Source organism: Diplodia seriata (genome assembly GCF_021436955.1).
Source record: "Diplodia seriata strain FDS-637 chromosome Unknown scaffold_2, whole genome shotgun sequence".
Lineage (NCBI taxonomy): Eukaryota > Fungi > Ascomycota > Dothideomycetes > Botryosphaeriales > Botryosphaeriaceae > Diplodia > Diplodia seriata.
The window spans coordinates 2,071,764-2,092,086 of NW_027117309.1; the positions used below are offsets into that span (position 1 = coordinate 2,071,764).

At 57.6% G+C, this 20,323-nt stretch overlaps 7 protein-coding genes across 7 annotated transcripts; 5 read left to right on the forward strand and 2 right to left on the reverse strand.

Moving 5' to 3' along the window:
- Positions 1-345: 345 nt before the first annotated feature.
- Positions 346-2,268, forward strand: SLS55_002009 (uncharacterized protein; the record flags this gene model as incomplete). The annotated part of the gene is made up of 1 exon (XM_066773496.1): positions 346-2,268. The coding sequence occupies one exon, from the start codon at positions 346-348 to the stop codon at positions 2,266-2,268; it is 1,923 nt and encodes a 640-aa protein (XP_066636063.1).
- A 201-nt stretch (positions 2,269-2,469) lies between these two features.
- Positions 2,470-3,402, reverse strand: SLS55_002010 (uncharacterized protein; the record flags this gene model as incomplete). The annotated part of the gene is made up of 3 exons (XM_066773497.1): positions 2,470-2,817; positions 2,889-3,298; positions 3,360-3,402. The coding sequence occupies 3 exons, from the start codon at positions 3,400-3,402 to the stop codon at positions 2,470-2,472; spliced, it is 801 nt and encodes a 266-aa protein (XP_066636064.1).
- Positions 3,403-5,730: 2,328 nt separating this feature from the next.
- SLS55_002011 (uncharacterized protein) lies at positions 5,731-6,588 on the reverse strand (the record flags this gene model as incomplete). The annotated part of the gene is made up of 1 exon (XM_066773498.1): positions 5,731-6,588. One exon carries the CDS (start codon positions 6,586-6,588, stop codon positions 5,731-5,733), a length of 858 nt encoding a protein of 285 aa, XP_066636065.1.
- Positions 6,589-7,759: 1,171 nt separating this feature from the next.
- SLS55_002012 (uncharacterized protein) lies at positions 7,760-9,302 on the forward strand (the record flags this gene model as incomplete). Its single annotated transcript, XM_066773499.1, has 2 exons — positions 7,760-7,766; positions 7,882-9,302. 2 exons carry the CDS (start codon positions 7,760-7,762, stop codon positions 9,300-9,302), a joined length of 1,428 nt encoding a protein of 475 aa, XP_066636066.1.
- A 1,277-nt stretch (positions 9,303-10,579) lies between these two features.
- SLS55_002013 (uncharacterized protein) lies at positions 10,580-12,194 on the forward strand (the record flags this gene model as incomplete). The annotated part of the gene is made up of 2 exons (XM_066773500.1): positions 10,580-11,906; positions 11,968-12,194. The coding sequence occupies 2 exons, from the start codon at positions 10,580-10,582 to the stop codon at positions 12,192-12,194; spliced, it is 1,554 nt and encodes a 517-aa protein (XP_066636067.1).
- Positions 12,195-14,802: 2,608 nt separating this feature from the next.
- SLS55_002014 (uncharacterized protein) lies at positions 14,803-15,588 on the forward strand (the record flags this gene model as incomplete). The annotated part of the gene is made up of 2 exons (XM_066773501.1): positions 14,803-14,808; positions 15,328-15,588. The coding sequence occupies 2 exons, from the start codon at positions 14,803-14,805 to the stop codon at positions 15,586-15,588; spliced, it is 267 nt and encodes an 88-aa protein (XP_066636068.1).
- A 2,540-nt stretch (positions 15,589-18,128) lies between these two features.
- On the forward strand, positions 18,129-19,875 carry SLS55_002015 (uncharacterized protein; the record flags this gene model as incomplete). Its single annotated transcript, XM_066773502.1, has 2 exons — positions 18,129-18,406; positions 18,465-19,875. 2 exons carry the CDS (start codon positions 18,129-18,131, stop codon positions 19,873-19,875), a joined length of 1,689 nt encoding a protein of 562 aa, XP_066636069.1.
- Positions 19,876-20,323: the final 448 nt, after the last annotated feature.

A 20,323-nucleotide genomic window follows, 5' to 3' on the forward strand; every position in this document is an offset into this window, starting at 1 on the left:
CATTAGACGAATGTTTCTGAAAATCTTGACCGCATCTGTCTGGCCCGGGCCGGCAGCATCAACCCGTTGTGGACCTCCAAGCTTGCACCTTCCACAACCAAGCTTTGCCGCCGACAAAAAGCTTCACACCGGTCAGCAATATAAAGGCTGCGAAAAGAACTCTCCCGTGTCTCCAGTCTCTCGTTGTGCGTCGCAACACCCATTCACGGCGAGAGCACCAACTCACGTCTCCGACTCTCCTCTGATATATACCGGGCCCAAGCCAAGCCAAGCCAACCAGCCACGATGCGACTACTCACCACCCTCTCCCTCTTCGGGCTGGGGGCTACAAATCTGGCACACGCCATGCCCCAGGGCGGCCACCATTCCGACCTCTCGCTGGAGAACGAATTCGGATCCTCGATGATGCAACAAGCGCACTCGGCGCGCGGCCTGCCCGCCGCATCCGGCAAGAAAGGCGTCCTCTTCATGAACCGCATCGCGCCCTCGACGTCGGAGCTCTACATCGCCGCGGCCGACGGCAGCAACGAGCGGAAGCTGCTGGGGAACAGCTCCGCATACGACTACCACGCGTCCTTCTCGCCCGACGGGCAGTGGATCACGTTCACGACGGAGCGCAACGGCGACGGCAACGCGGACCTGTACCGGGTGCGCTGGGACGGGTCGCGGGCGGACGCGTCGTCGCTGCAGAAGATCGCCGCGACATCCGCGGTCGAGGACGCCGGCGCCGTCTCGCCCGACGGCACCAAGGTCGCGTACGTGAGCACGGCGGACGGCTACCGCGCCAACGTGTGGGTGCAGGACCTGACCACGGGCGAGAGCTACAACCTGACCAACACGCCCGCCGTCGCCGGCGACGCCAGCCTGCCCGACGGCCACTTCCGCCCCGCCTGGTCGCCCGACGGCGAGTGGCTCGCCTTCTCGTCGGACCGCAACACGGCCTGGCGCGGCCACGGCAACGGGACCGGCTGGGAGCACACGCAGGAGCTGTCCGTGTACGTGATGCGGGCCGCGGACGGCTCGGGCTTCCGCCGGCTGGCCACCAAGCCGGGGTACTGTCTCGGCTCGCCGAAGTGGTCGCCGGACGGGGCGCGGGTCGCGTACTACGAGGTGACGACGGAGAACACGTGGGGGGCGCACCGGCCCGAGTCGGTGGCGGGCGTGGTGTCGCAGATCGTGTCGGTCGACTTCGAGACGGGCGCGGACCGCGTCGAGCACACTTCCGGGTCGGGCTTGAAGATGTTTCCGCAGTACGTCGGCGACGGTGTTATCGGGTTCCTGGTCAAGGGCGGCGACGACGAGGGCCTGAACTACACGGCGTACGGGTCTGGCAGGGCACAAGTTAGGGCCACGGTGCGCTCGCCGGCGTGGTCGCCCGACGGCTCGACGGTCGTGTACGAGAAGGTCGGGTTCACGGCGCGGCCGATGGAGAAGCCGCTGTACAGCTGGGACGGCGAGTGGGAGTACCGCTTCACCGACGTCTTCCCCGAGCTATCACTACAGGGCAAGCTAGTGATCACCCAGAAGCAGCTGGGCAACTCGTCCATCGTCTCCATGAACCCCGACGGCACCGGCGAGAAGGTCGTCTTCGACTCGTCCGCCACCGGCGAGGTCAACGCGTCGCTGGTCGCGCAGGGCCTGGCCGGCGCCTTCCAGCCCGCCTGGTCCCCCGACGGCGAGTGGGTCGCCTTCGGGCTGGGCCAGTGGTTCCAGGCGCGCGCCACGGGCAAGGCCAAGGTGTACCGCGCCACCGCCAACGGCTCCTACTACGAGGCCCTCACCGACGGCACCGTGCATTCCGGGTTCCCCAGCTACTCGGCCGACGGCCGCTACATCGTCTTCCGCGAGTGGGGCGTCCGCTACGGCTTACGCATCATCGACCTCACCGACAAGAGCGTCCGCTACCTGACCAACGCCACCGACAACCTGCCCGGCTGGTCCCCCGACGGCGAGCGCATCGTCTTCACTCGCAAGACTAGCTCTACTAACTTCGACATCTGCACTATCCGCCCTGACGGCTCTGACCTGCGCACGCTGACGTCGAGCGGCGCCAACGACGCCCACGCCGTCTGGTCCGCCGACGGCCGCATCCTCTACTCCACCGGCATGTACGGCTTCCGCGACGAGGCTGCCATCTATGACCAGACCTTCCAGCCGTACGGTCAGATCATGTCCATGAATGCCGATGGCTCGAACAAGACAATGCTCACGGACAGCCTGTGGGAGGATTCGATGCCGCTGTATGTTCCGAATGAGTATCTGATTTGATTGCCAAGGTTTGGGTGACCGCGGGTCGCTTTGACATGATGTCGGGTGGCACTGGTCGTTGCGATAGAGAAAAAAAATTAGATTCATACCCTTTGTGTACATGACTTGAATTCAAACAAACTTGGCATTTCGGACAGTGAACGAGCGTTGGACCAATGAGAATTTACATCCAAAATGAACGTGGACATTCCGCAAGCATGCCTAAGCAGTCGCCATGTGCGCGCCTCCACCCACATGGAAGGTCTGCCCGGTGAGCCACTGCGATTCTGGCATCGCCAGGAGACCGACGACTCCTGCAATGTCATCGGGGAAGCCGGGCCGCTTCATCGGGCTCATCATGCCCACCTTCTCGTCAATCTCTTCCACCGTCAGCTTGTCGCCGCCGGGGATGTAGTCCTTTGCCGCTTCGGTGTACATGTCGGACTTGATGCCGCCCGGGGCGATGCAGTTGACGGTGATGTTGCGCGAGCCGAAGTCGAACGCCAGGCATTTGACCATGCCGGTGATGGCGGCCTTCGACGCCGAGTACAGCGCATGGCGAGGGACGCCCTGAGAGAGAAAACGCAATCAGTACACAAACAAACACGCCCGCTTTTCTTCACCACCGCAACGCAACGTACCCAAACAGCCGAAATGGACGAGATGAGGATCAGCCTGCCGCCGTCTTCGAGGTACTTGTGCGCCTCCTGCGCCACGAAGAACTGCGCCTTGACGTTGACGGCGAGGACCCTGTCGATTTCCTCTTCCTTGACGCTCTCGAGGTCGCCGAAGTGCTCGATGCCCGAGTTGCTCATGACGACGTCGACGCGTCCTAGCTCGCGCTTGGCTTGCTCGAAGAGGCGGGAGATATCGGCGCGCTTGCTGACGTCCGCCTGGATGCACGTGGCCTTGACGCCGTGGAGCTCGCGCGCTTTGGCGGCCACGGCTTCGGCCGCGGCTTGCGACGACACGTAGTTGACCACCACGTCGGCTCCGCACGACGCGAGCTTGAGCAGGATGGCGGCCCCGATGCCCCGGCTGGAGCCCGTCACTGTTTGTCGGGTTGTTTGTTAGAATGGCGGTGTTTTCCTGCGGCAGTGATTGCAACCTACCGATGGCGACCTTGCCGGCGAGAGGGTTTGATTGGGACAACATGATGATCGGCGAAGGAAGGTCGGTGACCGAGATTGGAATTGAGGGCTGCAAGTGTCCTTGGGAGTTGCAATGCTGGGAAGTGGAAATCGCATGTCGTTGTTATATGCATCCGCCATGGTGTGTCGGCCTTCGCGTTTTCCGGCCTCCGCGAGCTTCGAATGCCGAAGCTAGGTAAAAGCGGAGCTTGAGCAACGTCCCACCAACACAATCATCTACCAATTCAATCGGCCCTCGGCCATGCGGATTCCGAATCCGACCCTGTATCTACTGCCGACCGATCCGGGCTGTGTCCGGCCGCGAATGGTGGCGTGGGAGCAGCCGGCAGGATTGCCGTCGGGTAGCTGCGGTGTGCAAAGATCCCGATTGGCATGCCGTCTAAGGGACCCGCCAACTAGTGTCGAATCGTGATTTAGTGCACATAAATGAGCACTTGTCCCAGGTGAGAGGATTCCACAGAATTTGGGAAGGTGTGTGGGTGGAGGAGCGGGAGGGAGGAGTAGGGCATTCGTCGGTTCCCCGCAGCACGCGCGCGGCTGGTAGACCCCCTCCGTAGCGGGTACGAAAGGAAAATATGTATACTGTGATGAGAATGCCGAGGAACCGACATCAGAAATCAAGCTTTCGTGGACCAAAGTTTATTTCTATGTCTAATGCTAAGGATGAGTCATCAACAGGCAGGGTTTTTGATGTAAAGCACGGTGGCAAGACTCTGCGATCACTTTTGCGACAAGGCTCATCACCTCTATCTATAAAAACACTGGCTTATCATATTAGAGTGCACTTCGTAGCGAAAATCCTTCCCTCTATAGTAATACTATCCCCGTCGACCTCATTACTTGCCGACTAAAAGGCAAAATTCCGGCATCTGGTTGATTTTTTAACAAGATTACGCTGCAGAGTTTAGAAAAACGGATGATAAGCCTGCTAGTCTTTCGTGTTTGTGTTAATGCAGATTATTTAGTAGCAGCGTACGCGCTTGCTTTTCTTATGCACGTTATATAAGCAAGTGATGTGCACGTGATTTGCTCGTTGCAGGGAACCAACAAATAGTACCCCAGTCCTCCACGGCTGGCTGTTCATGACTTGCACGAATACGTAAGGCTACAAGGAGTGGAGGAAGAGAAAGGTAGCACGGCTTCGAGGGTTCTATGTTGTAATACTTGTTTCCGACCAGCTGCGTGTTCGGAAAAGTAATGTCCTGATTGAAGGCAACGAAATATACCCTGCCGCCAGCAAAGAGCGCCACCGTCAGCAACAAGCACCTTTGGAAGGTAGAATAATGACATGACACTGAAGCATGACATCTATGGGGCTACTTTATGGCTTCTTGCTCCGTATGGAGAATAGACCTCGACTCCGAGCGGGTGTATGATCGATTGAAGACATTCTCCCGATGACCAATGGCGTCCTCTATACAATACAGATCCGGCGTTCCTGAGAGCCGTGAAAGAAGCCGCCCCTCCGATACTGCAACCGACAAAATCCCACACGTCTGTAGGTGGGACGCCCATCAATCTTCTCACCCTGCTGCCTCAGGACCAACCCTTCGGACTCCTTCCCATCGCGCAACACAAGGTCCAGGCACGCCACGTCGTCGCCGTCGTCTCCCGCATCACGAGCAGCAGCCGCACCAGCAGCATCAGCGGACGTGGGCCACCACCACCAACCATCCTCGACGGCATCCTTCACGGCAAGCGCGTGGCTGACGGGGTCATCACCGTCGCCGGCGAACTGCAGCGGCTCCTCATGGCCGTGGCGGGAGCGCAGGCGCCATCGGGCCTCCCTGATGCGGCCGCGCACGCAGAGATGCGCCGCGGCCACCTCGCCGAACGGGGCGAAGGCGTTGCGCGGCGTCGACGCGCACTCGGCGATGAGCGCGACGCGCTCCCAGCCGTCCGTCGTGGCTTGGTCGTGGGCCGCGGAGCCGGTCACGACGGCGCGCGGTAGTGCTTCGGGCGGGGGTGCAGGAGGAGGGGGGTGGGCGTCGTCGTCGTCGCGGTGGTGGTGGTGATGGTAGGGTTGTCCGATCCGGCTCGTGTGGTGGATGAGGAGGGGTTTTCGTCGTCGACGGCCGTCTGCCGCCGCCGCAGGAGGTTCCATGGCAGATCGGATGCCCAGAGGCCGGCGTGGTATTTGTCGTCGCCGTCGCCGTCGCCGCCGCCGCCTCTCGAAAGGATCTGTGCGATGGCGGAGATGGCGGGGAGCTTGTCCTGCGGGCAGCTGAGGGAGCGGCGCGTGTAGTGCTCCACCGCCGCCGACCTGCGTGCGCAATATCGTGTGTCAATTGAAATCTTCCGTACAATGGGGGGGAGGGGGACATATGGTCATTCACCAACGCAGTCCCCGCGGGATCTTCTCGAGGCGGCCTGGGCTTCTGGAGAAGCCGGCGAAGAGGCTGCTGAAGTAGCCGACGTCCTCGCTATGGAAGCCCTGGTCGGTCTCAAAGCAGGCCGCACAGTACCACGCTGTCCACGCCGAGCTGTACTCGATCACCCGCGTGGACAGGACGTACTCCTGAAAGGCCCAGCCCCGGCCGTAGAGCGGGTCCGACATGGAGTCGAACTGCCGCCCTTCGGTGATGGCGAACTCGCCCGCAGCGCCGGTCGACGGGCACTTGACGTTGAGATGGAACCGCCGCGTTTGTTTGGATGCGTCGTCTTCTTGGTCCGCTGAGAGAAATCCCTCTGTGGAGCTGGCCGCCGAGGACACTGCGATGGTGAAGACGGCGGAGTGATATATCCACGGCATGCGCGAGATCTCCCACGCCTTGTCGAGCTCGTCGTCCTGGATGATGCAGAGGCAGTCGATCCAGATGTACGCCATTCCGAGCTCTCGCGCCGCAACCATTGCATCGTAGATGGTCTTCGGCAGCTCCTCCACCGGGATCTCGTCTTGGAACAGCTGGATGGTGGCATTGGTGGCTTTCACGGGCTGGTCGCCACCCCAGCAGTAGCTGAGGCAGCACCAGCGCCAGTCTCCATCTCGCTGCTTCCGTGTGTCTACGAGACGCGGTCTCAATCCCTCGTACCCGTTGGTTTTGAGCTGGACGAGTCTCCTGGGCGGTTCGTTCGATGACAGGTCCTGCTCGCAGATCTTGTGCTTGTCAAGGCACCTGTACAGCCATGACCTTTCCACGGCGAAATGCGGCCCGCGGGACTTTGATGCGACATCTACCTTCGACGCCATCGGCCTCTCAACCGCGTACGGTCTGCCCGTGACGGCAGTGCAAAAGCCGCTCCACGCTTGATCGTCACCGCCGCCCAGACGGAGAAGCTGCACGCAACCGTGATGATCGAAGAACAGGAAGAACGGGCGTCTCCCGACCCGTTGCGCAAAGTACGAAAGCCTCCCCAGCCGCTCCGCGCGCCGCTGCTCCTCAGCCGGCTCGAGCCGTCCGAAGAGCACGCGCCGCAGGAGCCTGACCATGCATCGCGCGCCTGGTGCTTCTTTCTTGGCGACGCGGTCGTCGACCGCTGCGAACAGCTGGAATACGGGGCAATTGTTCGATGCGGCTCGCCTGACATCGTCTCGCGTGTGACGGAGATGGAAGTAGAACCCTTTCGGGATCGTGACCGTGCGGAGTGGGAGCAGCACGACTATCTGCCGACAGTAAGAGCATGCGTGGTCTTGGGTATGTTGTCGAGACAATCATCTTGGTATCGATCATATCCACGGGAAGATGCAGCCCTGGGCAACGATTGAAGTATGGCATCTCGGCCCAAAAACCCCGCCAAAATGGCCCCCACTGAATTCTAAATTTAGAGTTGAACGACTGTTTACACGAGGCTGTAGCACTCTTCAACAACGCATCCTTACATGATATAGAGATACAGGGTCAGCCATTGACTGTTTTGGCCATGACAGAGCGAAGGGAAACCGACCTGCAAAGCCATTCCAGTGCACATACATCAGCAAGCCAGGACTGGACCACATTCAGGCGTTCTTACCTACAAGATTTCCGGGACAGAGGGTGGTGCAGTCACCAGATTACACAGCTCACGGAGTCATATAATGATGATGTACTCAGCTATTTGAGTATGCTCGACCGGGCCGGATATCGAGCAACAGACCATACGGCTTGCGCAGACGCACCCCGCTGCGTAGCAAACAACGTCAACATGCAGCAATACCAGACAAAACACACCACCCAACACTGCAGGTGTTCGTTTATAGGCGTCGACTATGATCAGATCATCCAGATCATCCAAGACGGAGGAGTCCCACTCATATCCGTACAAGAAGAAGCGGGACGCATATACCTAAAAGTTGAGCCGCGAACTGTACAGAGCAGGTACACGGCCATCTCACACGTCTGGTGCGACGGCCTGGGCAACCCATCAGCCAACGCGCTTCCAGAATGCCAGGTCACCTACCTCGAACGTTGCCTTCGCCAAATGCCCCGGGACATGGAAAGCGGCGAGTTCAGCATCGGCCCGTTGTCTATCGACTGGAACCGACAGTGCTTTCGGTTGCACCCAGAGCGTTCGCCTCCGCTGTTCTGGATGGACACGCTCTGCATTCCCGTCAAGCCGCAAGACGCCCATCTCCGCACCCAAGCCATCAACCAAATGGCCTCAACATACGCCGCCGCGGTACAAGTCCTCGTCCTCGACGCCGAACTACAGCAGTGCACCACTAGTGTCGGCGGCACAGGATCATCGGCGAGCCAGATCCTCGCGCGCATCGTCTGCAGCGCATGGATGGGTCGTAGCTGGACGTTGCAAGAAGGCGTGCTCGCCCGAGAATGCGTCTTCCAGTTCGCCGACGCCGCACTCGATCCCGTCCACGCATGGTGTCTCGACGGCCCGCGCTACTTCCGCTCCAACCCCAAATCGTCGGCCCTGCCGCAGCAAATCTCCTTCTTCCCGCCGTCTGGCTCTACGTCCCAGAAGGCCATCTACCAAACGCTGTACAACGCGTTTTGGGACGCCCTGCACCAAGACTGGAAGAGCAGCTACCGACGCGATCCGCCTGCACGTTCGTGGCGCTCCGGACTCGGCGGCAGCAAGGCGTCAGGAAAGGTGAGCACACTGCCGACGGCGACGGGCGTGGGGCCGGCGCGTGATGGGCGCGGTCTGGATGCGCGTGACCACTTCACCATGGCGCTCGATGCGAACAGGCGCGTCAAACAACTGATGGATACGTGGAATGAGTTGGCGCACCGCTCGACGACGATGCCGGAGGACTTGCACGTCATTGTGGCGAATTTGCTGGATTTCAACGCGGATGCGGTGATGGGGTGGGGGACTAGGACGGAGGAGCGGATGCTGGCCATGATTCTGAGCTTTGAGAAATTGCCCGTGTCGTTGTTTTGGAACAGTAGAGGCAGAAGATGGGATGGAGGTGGAAGAAATGGGTGGGTACCAGTTGAGCCGAGTAAGAGTGCCCTGAGTGTTTCGCCGGTGATGGATGTACGGGAAGATGGATTGAGGTTGGATTCGGAGGGCAGCGGCGGCGTAGAAGCTCTACTGCTGAGCGCACGCGTTGATGTCAAGATGCAAACGCTCATCAGAATCCTCAACCCCACCACAAACGGTTTGCTCGAGCTCACGTTGCTTCCGCAAGACAGCGACCGAGAGACACCAACCTCTTTGGCAAACCACGGCGGTAACGCTCTAATCCTCGATGACATTGTAATATTCGAGCAGGCGCTATCGTTTCCCGCCAATTCTCAAGTCTCGGGCGTTACTCGAGGTGCCCTCTTCCGTCAGAGCACTTCATGGCAGAATCAGGCCATGATTGCTGAGGATGCCTCGGAGCTCCGCTTGGTTTACGTTTGTCCGTTGGAAGTTCGACAAGTCACTGAGCATGACAGCACGATCGACAACTCCTCTTATCCCATTCACAACGTCCGACGAATACCCACGAATCACTGCATAATAGTTGACTATGGTACGTAATTGACTTGAAGCTTGTTTGTATTCCACCCGCTGATATCCCCCAAGACCGGCTTCCAACTTCGCCACTTCCCCGACGTTTGAACCGCGGCCCTTCACTGCAAGGATTCGTCTCTGTCCTGGTTCTTGGTCCTTTGATCGCTACGTTTGGCGTCCTGTGCCTTGTTGCCTTCATCGTCATCATTGCGCGCCCACCCCATGAGTTTTCAGAAACCGCAAAGGGACTGCTCGCTGCAGGGGTGCTGCTGTATTTCGGTGCTGCGTTGCTTGCGTTCTTATGGATGTCAGCCATCATGCCAAAGATGTATGGCATGTGGCTGAGGTCATTTGAGTCTGGGTGGACTGGAGATGCCGCGGGCGGAGAGGAAGGATGGTGGAGCAGATATGTGAGGTTTGAAAGGGCGTTGGGAAGGTGGGAGCACAAGGTGTATGAAGGTGCAGTACGCTGTGGAAGAGCGGTAAAAGGGATGCGCAAGGGCAAAAAAAGAGACAAGGTCAGAAATGGGGACTTGAGCGCTGAAGCGGAAGCGATGGCTATGACTGAGAGATGAGTGTCCCCATGGTTATCCAGCACGTCGTCCAATCAGAACCTCCACAGAGATAAAGTGCCGCATAGTCCAGTGTAGAATGGGGCTACCGTGCAGAAGACGTGCGTAACTTTGTTTATACACTGTACTCGATGATGGCCACCGCCCTACCATCGACGAGTGCATGTGCTCCCATCACCATCTTGACTACATTGAACTAAAATCTTGCCTTGGTAGAAAAGCGGCATGATCGGAACGCTTTTGTCGAAAGAAGCCAAAGTCATCTCTGCGAGGATGCTATCGCAAGCGCTTATCAAATAGAAGCGGGGTTGTCAGCTCTTCGCCGATCGCACCCTTTGCTGTTTGCACATACATGCATGCACATCATCAAAGAGCCGTGCTTGTTGAACAGTAGTAAAATCCAGAGGAGACTTCTAAGTCGCTTAACAAGTATGCTCGATGGCCTATACTCACATCCTCGCTTGGAACAAGCAAAGGGCGCCGAAGAAGCAAGCGTGTAGGTGATAGTGAGGTCTATCATGCGCATACTGTACCAGTCAATCCCTGTTAACAATGCTGCAAGCCTGATTCTTCTGCGATCGGGAGTAGGAAAAAGTCCCGCTCAAGCCGAAAGATAGGAGACAAGCCGTCCCGGGGTTTGGATTCGCTTTAAGAAGGCAGGTCGCCACTGATTCATGGGTTTGTAGAAATCAGAATCCCGCACCTTGACCTGGACAGCCAGCTGCCGCCGCCATGAAACAGGAAGACGAATCAGCAAAAGAGGCGCAGCCTTTCTCAAGAACCGCCGAAGGTCAAGATGCAGCGCTCGCCTTCGCCGCCGAGTGCAGCGTGGTCCCGATGGACGACGCCACTGACCGGCGCGTCCGCCGCAAGATCGACTGCAACTTGCTGCCGTGGATGTGCGGCCTCTACCTGCTGCAGTACCTCGACAAGACCACGTTGAGCTACGCGTCGAGCATGGGCATCACCACCGACACGGGCATGAGCTCGGCGCAGTACTCCTGGACGGGCAGCATTTTCTACTTGGGCTACCTAGTGCTGCAGTACCCGCACAATCGGCTGATGCAGCGGCTCCCGGTAGCGAGGTATGTGGCCGTGTCGGTTGTTGTGTGGGGCATCATACTCGCCACCACGGCTGGGACGACGGACTTTGCGGGTATCATGACGGTGAGGTTTTTCTTGGGGGCGTTGGAAGGCGCTGTCACGGCTGGTGAGTGCGTTCGTAGCTCCGGGAAAACGTGTTTGGTGCTTACGGCAGCAGGCTTCGTTCTCATCACGGGCAAATGGTATCGTGCGTCGGAGCAGGCGTTCCGGACAGGGATCTGGTTCTGCTTCAACGGCGTGGCGCAGGTTGTCGGCGGTGCTCTGGCATACGGCGTCTCGCGTGGGTTTGAGGAGAACTCTCACATGCACTTCTCCGCTTGGAAGGCTCTCTTCCTGATCACCGGGCTCGCGACAAGTGCTTACGGGATCGCACTGTTCTTCCTCCTACCTGAATCGCCAATCTCGGCGCCGTGGCTGAGCGAGGAAGAAAGACACGTAGCCATCGAGCGCCTTCGAAGCAACCAACAGGGCGTGGGAACCAAGGTATTCAAATGGTACCAGTTCCGGGAAGCCTTTACCGACATCCGCACGTACTTGATCTTCCTCTTTCTTGTCACCGTCGACATTCCATGTGGGGGCATCACCGTCTTCTTCACCCAGCTGATTGGCGGCATGGGATTCGACGCCAACACGACCTTCCTCATCACCATGCCGGCCGGAGTCGTGCAGGTCGTCTGTAACCTTGGCTTTGCTTATCTGGCGCAGCGGACGGGCTTCCGCATGCTTTCCGCCGCCGCAGCCATGTGCCTGAGCCTTTTCGGCATCGCGCTGATGGCCGGCCTTGCCAGAGATGGTCCGACGGCGCACACCACGGGTCAGATCATCGGATACTACATTACGATTGGCAACTCGGCAACCGCGACCATCTTGACGCTGAGCAGCATCTCGAGCAACGTGGCAGGGTACACGAAGAAGACGACGGTGAACGCGGTGGCGCTGGTGGGGTACTGCGTCGGTGGGGTCCTCGGAATTCTCTTCTTCTCCCGCCCCCTTTGCTGATGCTGTGCCGCACGTAGGCTTCCTGATTGGGCCCCAGACGTTCCGAGACGGGCCTTCGTATACCAATGCGAAAATCAACATCGTCGCCCAGTGGTTCGCGGCACTTTGCTTCTGCCTCGCTCTCCACCTCGTAAACAAGCGGGAGAACGCGAAGAGAGACAAGCTCGCCTGTTCGCCCCCGGTTGGACAAGAGTTTCAGGATCTGACGGACAGGGAGAACCCCTACTTCAGATATTCTTTGTAACACGTCCATGTTACCAGCGTCCTGTTCTATGAATTTTACTTCACTCTATTTTGCTAATCAGCAGATGTTATTACTTATGAAGTTTTTCTTTGCAAAATTGACTTTTTTACAAAGAAACTCGGGAAAGACAAATGCGTGCCACTGCCATCCATCGGGTAATTCAATGGCCACGACATTAGCTTCTGGACACAGTACTTGCAGCAGATACCCCGTTGCATGTACCCACCGCGCCCCGAGTCATTCGCCAGTCTCCAGTTGCACCTGCCCCGGAGCGCCGCACCCGTGTAGCTCTGTAAGTGGAAGTCACCATGACTCGTTCGGTTTCCTGGTAGCAGGCCGCAACCCGCCCGAACAGCCCCTTGCCGGCGTCCTGGGCCAGTCCTGAATCATATCCCTTGCCGCGTGCACATAGCTTCGTCGATGTCTTTACCCGGTCCAGGGGATGATTTCAAAGATGCTGGTGGCGAGCATCTCATGGATGTAAGGCTTTGTTCCCGGTCTTTCCAACGTTGGGGTATGGTATCAGCCAACTCTTTGTCGATATGCTTGCGGCGCAAAATCATGGGGACGGCTTTGAAATACACCTCAACTACTGGAAGCCGTCCGTGACTGATGAAGATGTGCAAGACATTTATACAGGTAAAGACTTATGTAGAAGAGATCGCTTAGTCTTATCTTTACTATACTACATAGGTATTATCAGATTAGATAGGAAACTCGCTCCCACTCTCCTAAAATCACTAGAGCTACCTCTGAGTCAGGCGGCCACCTCGAACCACAAATGCCACGCATAGAGTCCAATGCGGAATTCCCATTATTAATCTGCGGCCTCATCAACCACAAATTCCACGATTGCTCCAAGCACTTGGCGCGTGGCCGAACAGTAACTGGCAACTAATATGTCCACTGACACGTCTTCCAGGAAGCATCGGACGACGGACTTGTGGTATTTCAGCATTCGACCACGATCCCATGCCCCTTGGCAAGGGATGCTGGATGCGGTGCTCCAGCAACTGCAGATCTACGCCCCGTTGCCCGCATACGCGCGTCAACCCGACGGGCTCACAGGCTCGATGAGGTTGGAAAAACACGTACCCGTCTACAAAAAAAATTGGTGCTAACCCCATCGCTGGCAGCCGCGCTTGGCGCCTGCCAGTGAGCGGGGCGGAGGTATCCCCGATGGCAATGCTCTTGGCCACTTTGGCCCTAGCTCCGCATCCGCGCAGCCATTCGCGGCAAAGCCGATGGCCGCAAGGCGTGCCGTGGGTCGGGGAATCGCTAACTCAGCACCTACCATCGTCCCACACGGCTCGGCTAAAACCTGCTGTCACGGAGGGAAGACGCTCGGCCCAGTTGGTGGCCTTGTTTCCCGCTCCCGCGTCGGCATCGGCGCTTTCTAGGCAGCTTCTGGTCTCGCCACTCCCGGTCGAGTTGATGGTTCAGGGGAAACGGTGGGGGACGTGCCGGGAGTCGCCAGGTTTCACAACAATTGGGGGCCGGCGAACTCGATTCATGATCGTGACAAAGGCTGCAGAAAGACCGGGGGCATGGATTCCGCGCCGCAACGCTCCGCACCGGCCACCGCAGAATCTCTGATTGCTGCGCCGCCGGGCGCCTCGCCATTGGCTTTCTGCACCGACGACCGCTTGCGCCGGAAGTCCATCCGTCAGCCTCACGCACCGGTCAAACGGCGCCCAACGACACCGCTGGAAATCAGTCCAGACCCAGGGCAAGCGACAGTGGGATTCCGCGGCCGTCACCTAGCGCGACGATCACGGACCCTGTCAACCAGGGGCTTGTGCCAAACGGGCTTGACACGATAGGCTAGAACCCTGCAAAAGCAAATCCGCTAGGCGTCGGTTGCCGAGGCCACTTGTATATATTCGTCGGGGGCGCCTCCGTGCCGCTGTTGGCTCCGTTTCGATTGCCCCCGCGCCTCCCGGGTTCCAACATGTTGTACGACAATTCGCGATATCTCTTTTTCTGCGTCATCGTGCTTATGATATCCGGATACACCACCCTGGGCCTGCGGATATATTCGAGAGTCACAAAGCAAAACTGGGGATGGGACGACACAGTGGCATCCATTTCGGCGGTACGTGGCGCCAGCGCCCCTGCACTAAGGCGTGTTTCTGACTGGACGACAGCTTCCGTTCGCATGGCTCTGCGCGCAGACAATCAAGGCTGCCAACAACGGCCTCGGGGCGCACGAATGGAATGTCACGCCCGAGATGTCGATGGCAGCCTATAAGGTTTGTACTCCGCTTCCTTCCCGACACATGGCCTCGCTCTAACTTCCAAGGCATTCGTCTTCTTCCAAGTGTCATACTGCTGTTCCATCATCCTGATCAAAGCCAGCATCGCGCTGATGCTCACCCGGATTATTTGCGGTCAAATGTATATCCTGTGGATCCTTCGAATCACCATTGCAGTCTTCACCTCCGTTACTCTTTCCGTTGCGATATTCTGTCTATTACAGTGCCGGCCGCTTGCGTAAGTTGTCGCCATGGAAAAGACTGGGCGTCGAGACTGATGGTCCCGCAGCAAAACATGGAATCCCGCGATCGAAGGATATTGCCACCCATCAAACGTTCTCGCTTCTCTCAGCATGACTGTCACCGTCACGAGCATCATTAGCGATGTCATCATCTGCTTCTGGTGAGCCACAGCATCCACCCACATGCCAGCTCGGCCTTTTTAACTTTGCGAAACAGCCCGATCCCTCTTCTCTGGCACCTGCAGATGAACCGCAACCTAAAGGTCGTTGCTGGTTGTCTGCTTTCCCTCGGATTCTTGTGAGTGTCATCCGTCGAAACCGTCGTGAATCAAACTGATGGAAACAGCGCGAGCATCTGCGCCATTATCCGTCTGGCATACACTCTGGCCTTGAATTCCACGGATGACTACCTTTGTAAGCTGCGGAACTCCCCGACTCTTACGTGTCACTAATCGTGTGCAGTCAATGTCTATGGCGTGACGGTATGGTGCTGTAAGTCTATCCCACCCTGTAAAATGCTCCATCGCTTACAAAAACTTCCAGTCGCCGAAGTTGGTGTTGCATTGACAGTCGGTTGCGCAAGCGTAAGGATCCCTCGTGTTGCGGTATCGCATCTCCAGCTGACGGGTTGCATAGACACTTCGCCCCATGTTCCGTTCTTGCCTGGGCACCGGCAACACCGACAAGGAGACCGGCGACTCTTCGCGAGGCGCTTACGAGCTACGAGCCGGGGCGAGAGGAGTGATCCACTCGACACACGAAGACGGCGAAGTCAGGCGCACTACCAGCGAGCCCAGCATAGCCGGCGACAACGACAGCGGGCGCAAGATCCTCGCATCCTCGGGAATCCACGTCACGCGCCAATACGATGTCGAAAGCGTCCAAAGATCAGTATGAAGGCCGAAGAAAGGAGCATGAGACACGAGAAATCAAAACCGCCTTCCAGCAGGACCGCACAATGCATCAAGCATGCACTTCGACCCTCCCCCCGCCCGACGTTCCTCCAATGCCCTCTACCAGCATCATCGATTCACAGTCCTACCCCGGTCTTTCGATTGAGATTTGGCCTCCTCCACTCGGGTTTTCTGAAGTCACGTGCTGGGTCTCATTGCGGGGTTGGAGGCTTTTCCGCTCGACCCCTCACCAACCGAGGCGCGCCATGCTGTGCCGGATATATCTTCCTGGTGTTGGTTAGGTTGAAGGATGGGGATTTTCAGGGAAAGGAAATCATGGGGCCGACGACTTCGCTCGGCTTGGACACATCGAAGGCCGAGGTTTCAACACGGCCTGCCGAGCCAAACGCGAAGCTTGTTCAGGGAAATAAAATGACGGTGGCGTGGGCGATGAAGAAACGGTTGTAGTAAAATGATACCCCCCGTAAGCGCAGGTGGCCGCCACGTAGGCGCCGTCGGCCGAGAGTAATGAATTCAACGACATGAGATGACATACTAGAGCTCTTTTTACCGTATTTTCCTAGGGGGTGATTTTTGTCTTATATTTAAGTATGGATCTACGGCAGGCGCCCGGGTTTGAGAGCGGGCCGCGCTTTGCCTCTCGTTCGGCCCGGGTGCCATATATTACCTCCGACGCCCACCTCCGCCGCTCGTCCTCCGTCCACCCCGGGTCACGTTCGTCTCTCTCTCTTCAGAATTATCGATCCACCGCTTTACCTTGACCTCCACCTCCACACCCGCCGCACCGTCCAAAAAGACCATCACATGCGCCGGCGGCTCCCAATCCACCACACCCAAGCCCGAGACACGGATATCGCAAAACGAGTCCCCAAGGAAGCATTTCTTTTCCACGCAGAGACGTGCGAGCCGCGGGAGAAGTGAGCAGCTCCGCGCGATATCGATGTTCCACTGGTAATCGTCTTCATCCGTGGCGGCATCGACAACTTGCTTGACCGCGCTGGTCCTGGCGTCGAAACACACCTGCAGCGACTCGATACCCCGCGGCAGCAGCTCGCGGACATTCACCTTGCGGACGTACAGCGGGAAGAAGCACTTGGAGTTGACGCGAACATGCTTGAGTCTGGGGAAATGCGCAGGTTGAGGCGAATGCGGCCAGGCGGAGAGAGGATTTGCGGATAAGGTGAGGTACAGTGACAGCCAGCAACGTGGCGATCATCAAACAGCCCTGAAGCCTCCCGCATGGGGAAAGTGGCCATGCAAACTGTGGAGTTTCCCAGGGTCTGCCTCGCATGATAGGGCTAGTCGCCGTCAACTTCATATGACCATACCCTGAAGCTGACTCCCGAACATAGGCTCTTTCCGTTGCTGTGCATCCAAAACAGGAAACACAACAGTATCATTGTAGAACTTTTTAATCGGTGGTGTTCGCGTGATGGTCCTTTTTTCCAACAAGCGGCGCTAATTATAACAAGGGAAACTGCATGTCGCTCCCCTCGCGTCTTCAAGGCAGTGTGGAATGGATTCGCAAATGTGACGCCGACCTCGGCTGGGAGATCATCCCATTCACCCGAGACACGATGACACAGCGAGACAATATGTGTCAGCATCGAGATCGATTATGTGACAGACGACCCGATGACTGGGTACTTGGTCGCGTCTGAAGATTTGGATTCAAGATCTGATGGTGCTTGACAGGGTTGGCATGCGAGCTTGACGGGTGGTGGGGACCATTCAAGACGGTCTTCACCCCTGCAGTGTGCCACTGCACGACAAATCATCCATTCTGCACCGTCCGTTGTGGAACGCAACTCTTGGAATGCCGTGCTACGCTCTGCCTCACAGAACAAACCAGGGATAAGATGTTACTCTTTCTAATGACATGCGGGAATATTATCCGAAGTCAAGGTCGTGTAAGAAAACCCACTTCTTCGAATCTACACTACATGACCGACTGGTCATGTGGTGGATGATCTCCATGACGAAAATATGTCGAATCGAGCCGGTACTGACTTCCTAGTAGACAGGGGATCCGCAGTCTTGAAAAATGTCCGGCAATCCGATTGTTCACCACGCGCAATGGTCATACGAAACTGATTCAGAAACCCTACATGGGAAAAATCAAGCACTTGTGAGAAACAGGACAAAGCCTCTAGAAGCAAAATGCTATCGATATAAATCAGAAAGAGAACTAAAGCCGATTGCGATCTAATTTTTGGCACGCTTAGAATGAAAGTCGAATTGGCGGACTAGTGTGGAAAGAGTCCTGAGTTCCCGGAAAGGCTCCAAGTTTCCTAGTCGGCCTGTTGTATGTTGCAAGGGCAGCAGGGAATGACGTGTTAGCTTACAACTGGTGATCCCCCTGCGCTGTAGAGTGACAGCACGAGCCCCTTCTCCAAACAACGGGCCTGGTTTGACAGTCGCTGCATGTCACAAGTGGCAGTGCTACGTTTCGAGAGCAAATATGAATCCAACACCGGAAGCCACCGTACAGCCCATACACCGGCCGCCAGATTCTTCTCCAAAATGCCTTTTCCCAAAGACGCAGACCGCTGTGACAGTGTAGTGGAACTCGTGGACCGAGATACACCTCAAAAACTTCCCGCGGCTGAAGAAACCACTCAAGGCACAACGGTCAACCGCTATGGATGGCGGTTCTGGATCATTTTCGCAGGGCTGGCACTGTCTGCTCTGCTCAGCGGCCTCGAGGGCTCCATCATTGCAACCGCTTTGCCCACAATACTGGCCGATTTGGGAGCCGGCGAAGACTACGTCTGGGTAAGCAACATCTACTTCCTCACAAGGTATGTAAAAAGCCCGCGTCACCACACCGCAAACCAACTGACGAACGACGTCCTACAGCGCGACTTGCCAGCCATTATACGGCCAATTGGCCGATCTGTGGGGACGGCGCTGGCTCATGATTTCATCAGTGGCAATTTTCACAGCCGCCGGGGCTATCTCCGGAACAGCCCAAAGCACAGCCATGCTCCTCGTCGGCCGCGGAATCCAGGGAATCGGCGCCGGTGGCATCAACATGCTTGTCGACCTGATCATCTGTGACTTGGTCCCACTTCGAGACCGGGGCAGCAAGACAGGTCTCCTCTTCGCCCTTATGACCATCGCCTCGGCCATTGGTCCGTTGATTGGGGGCGCACTCGCCGAACACGGAGCCTGGAGATGGATTTTCTACATGAACCTCCCAATCGGCGCCTTGGTCCTCGCAATCCTCTTCGTCTTCCTGCGCGTCTCGCATAAGCCTAGTCTACCCGCGAAAGAGCAGCTCCGGCGCGTAGACTTCATCGGCAACGGCATCCTCATCGCGTCGACGACGCTGATCCAGTACGTCCTGACGTATGCCGGCACGCGGTATTCATGGAGCAACCCGCATATCATCGCCCTCCTGGTGACCGGTCTGGTCATGCTGGTTCTCTTCGCTCTCTTCGAACGAAGCCCCCGGCTCTGCCCTCACCCGGTGACCCCCCCGCACGTCGTGGGCAATCGAACTACGGCGGCGGCCTTCTTCATCACCTTCAACCACGCCATCCTCGCAATCTGGGTGACGTACTTCTTCCCGCTGTACTTCCAATCCGTGCGCGGCTCCACGCCACAGCGTTCCGGCGTCCAGCTGCTCCCGCTCGTCTTCGTCTTCCCCGTCGTCGCCGCCACCGTGGGCGTGCTGATCGGCAAGACGGGGCGCTTCCGGCCCGCACACTTCATCGGCACGGCGGTGCTAGCCGTCGCCGTGGGCTGCTGCTCGTTCCTGGGAGCTGGCGGCAGCGACGCGCCGTGGATCGTGCTGCAGATGGTCGTGGCAGCCGGGCTCGGGGCGGTGATGCCGGCGCTGCTGCCCGCGGTGCAGGCCGAGCTGCGCGACGCCGACACGGCCGCCAGCACCGCGGCGTGGGCGTTCGTGCGCTCGCTCGGCACCATCTGGGGCGTCTCCATCCCCGCCGCCGTCTTCAACAACCGTTTTGGGGAGCTTCTCGGCCGTGTTGGTGACCCTGCTGCGCGGGCCGCGCTGGGGGAAGGTGGTGCGTATGAGCATGCGTCCAAGGCGTTTATCGAATCCTTCCCGGCCGAGACACGTTCCCAGCTGGTCGGCGTTTATGCGGAAAGCTTGAAGCGGATGTGGCAGATTGGTGTGGTGTTTGCTGGCCTTTCGTTCTTGGCTGTCTTCTTTGAGAAGCCGGTGAGGCTGAGAAAGGAACTGGAGACTGAATTCGGCCTGGAGAAGCAGCATGGTGGCGCAGAGAAGACATCGGGGCCTTAATAGTCAAACCACTTCGCATGAAGTTCCTGGATGTAGTATTTATAATAACCTTCACAAACATGCGTTTCTGGCGGTGGCGTGACTTTAGTATGCCTGGGCATGTGCAGTTACAGCCGAGATCCTCAACTAAGCATACAAAGGGAACATGGTATCCAAGGTACCGATTTGTTGGGCCCTAGAGATACACTGTTACGCTACCCACTTGACCTTCAATCTGTTCACCCACTCTTGGAGGTGCTTTTCCTGCTCTTCAGTCTTACCTTCTATTAGTAGTTCCGAGATTTCCTTGGATGGCTTGAAGTATTGATGAAGGGGGTGGCAAAGCCGAAGCCCAAGATCCCCCTTCTCTTGTGACTGGAAACAGCCATCGCAAAGGTCCGACTTGCAATATCGACAAACTTGGAACATTCCAAACCCGAGTGCTTCACCACACCCATGGCATCTGACA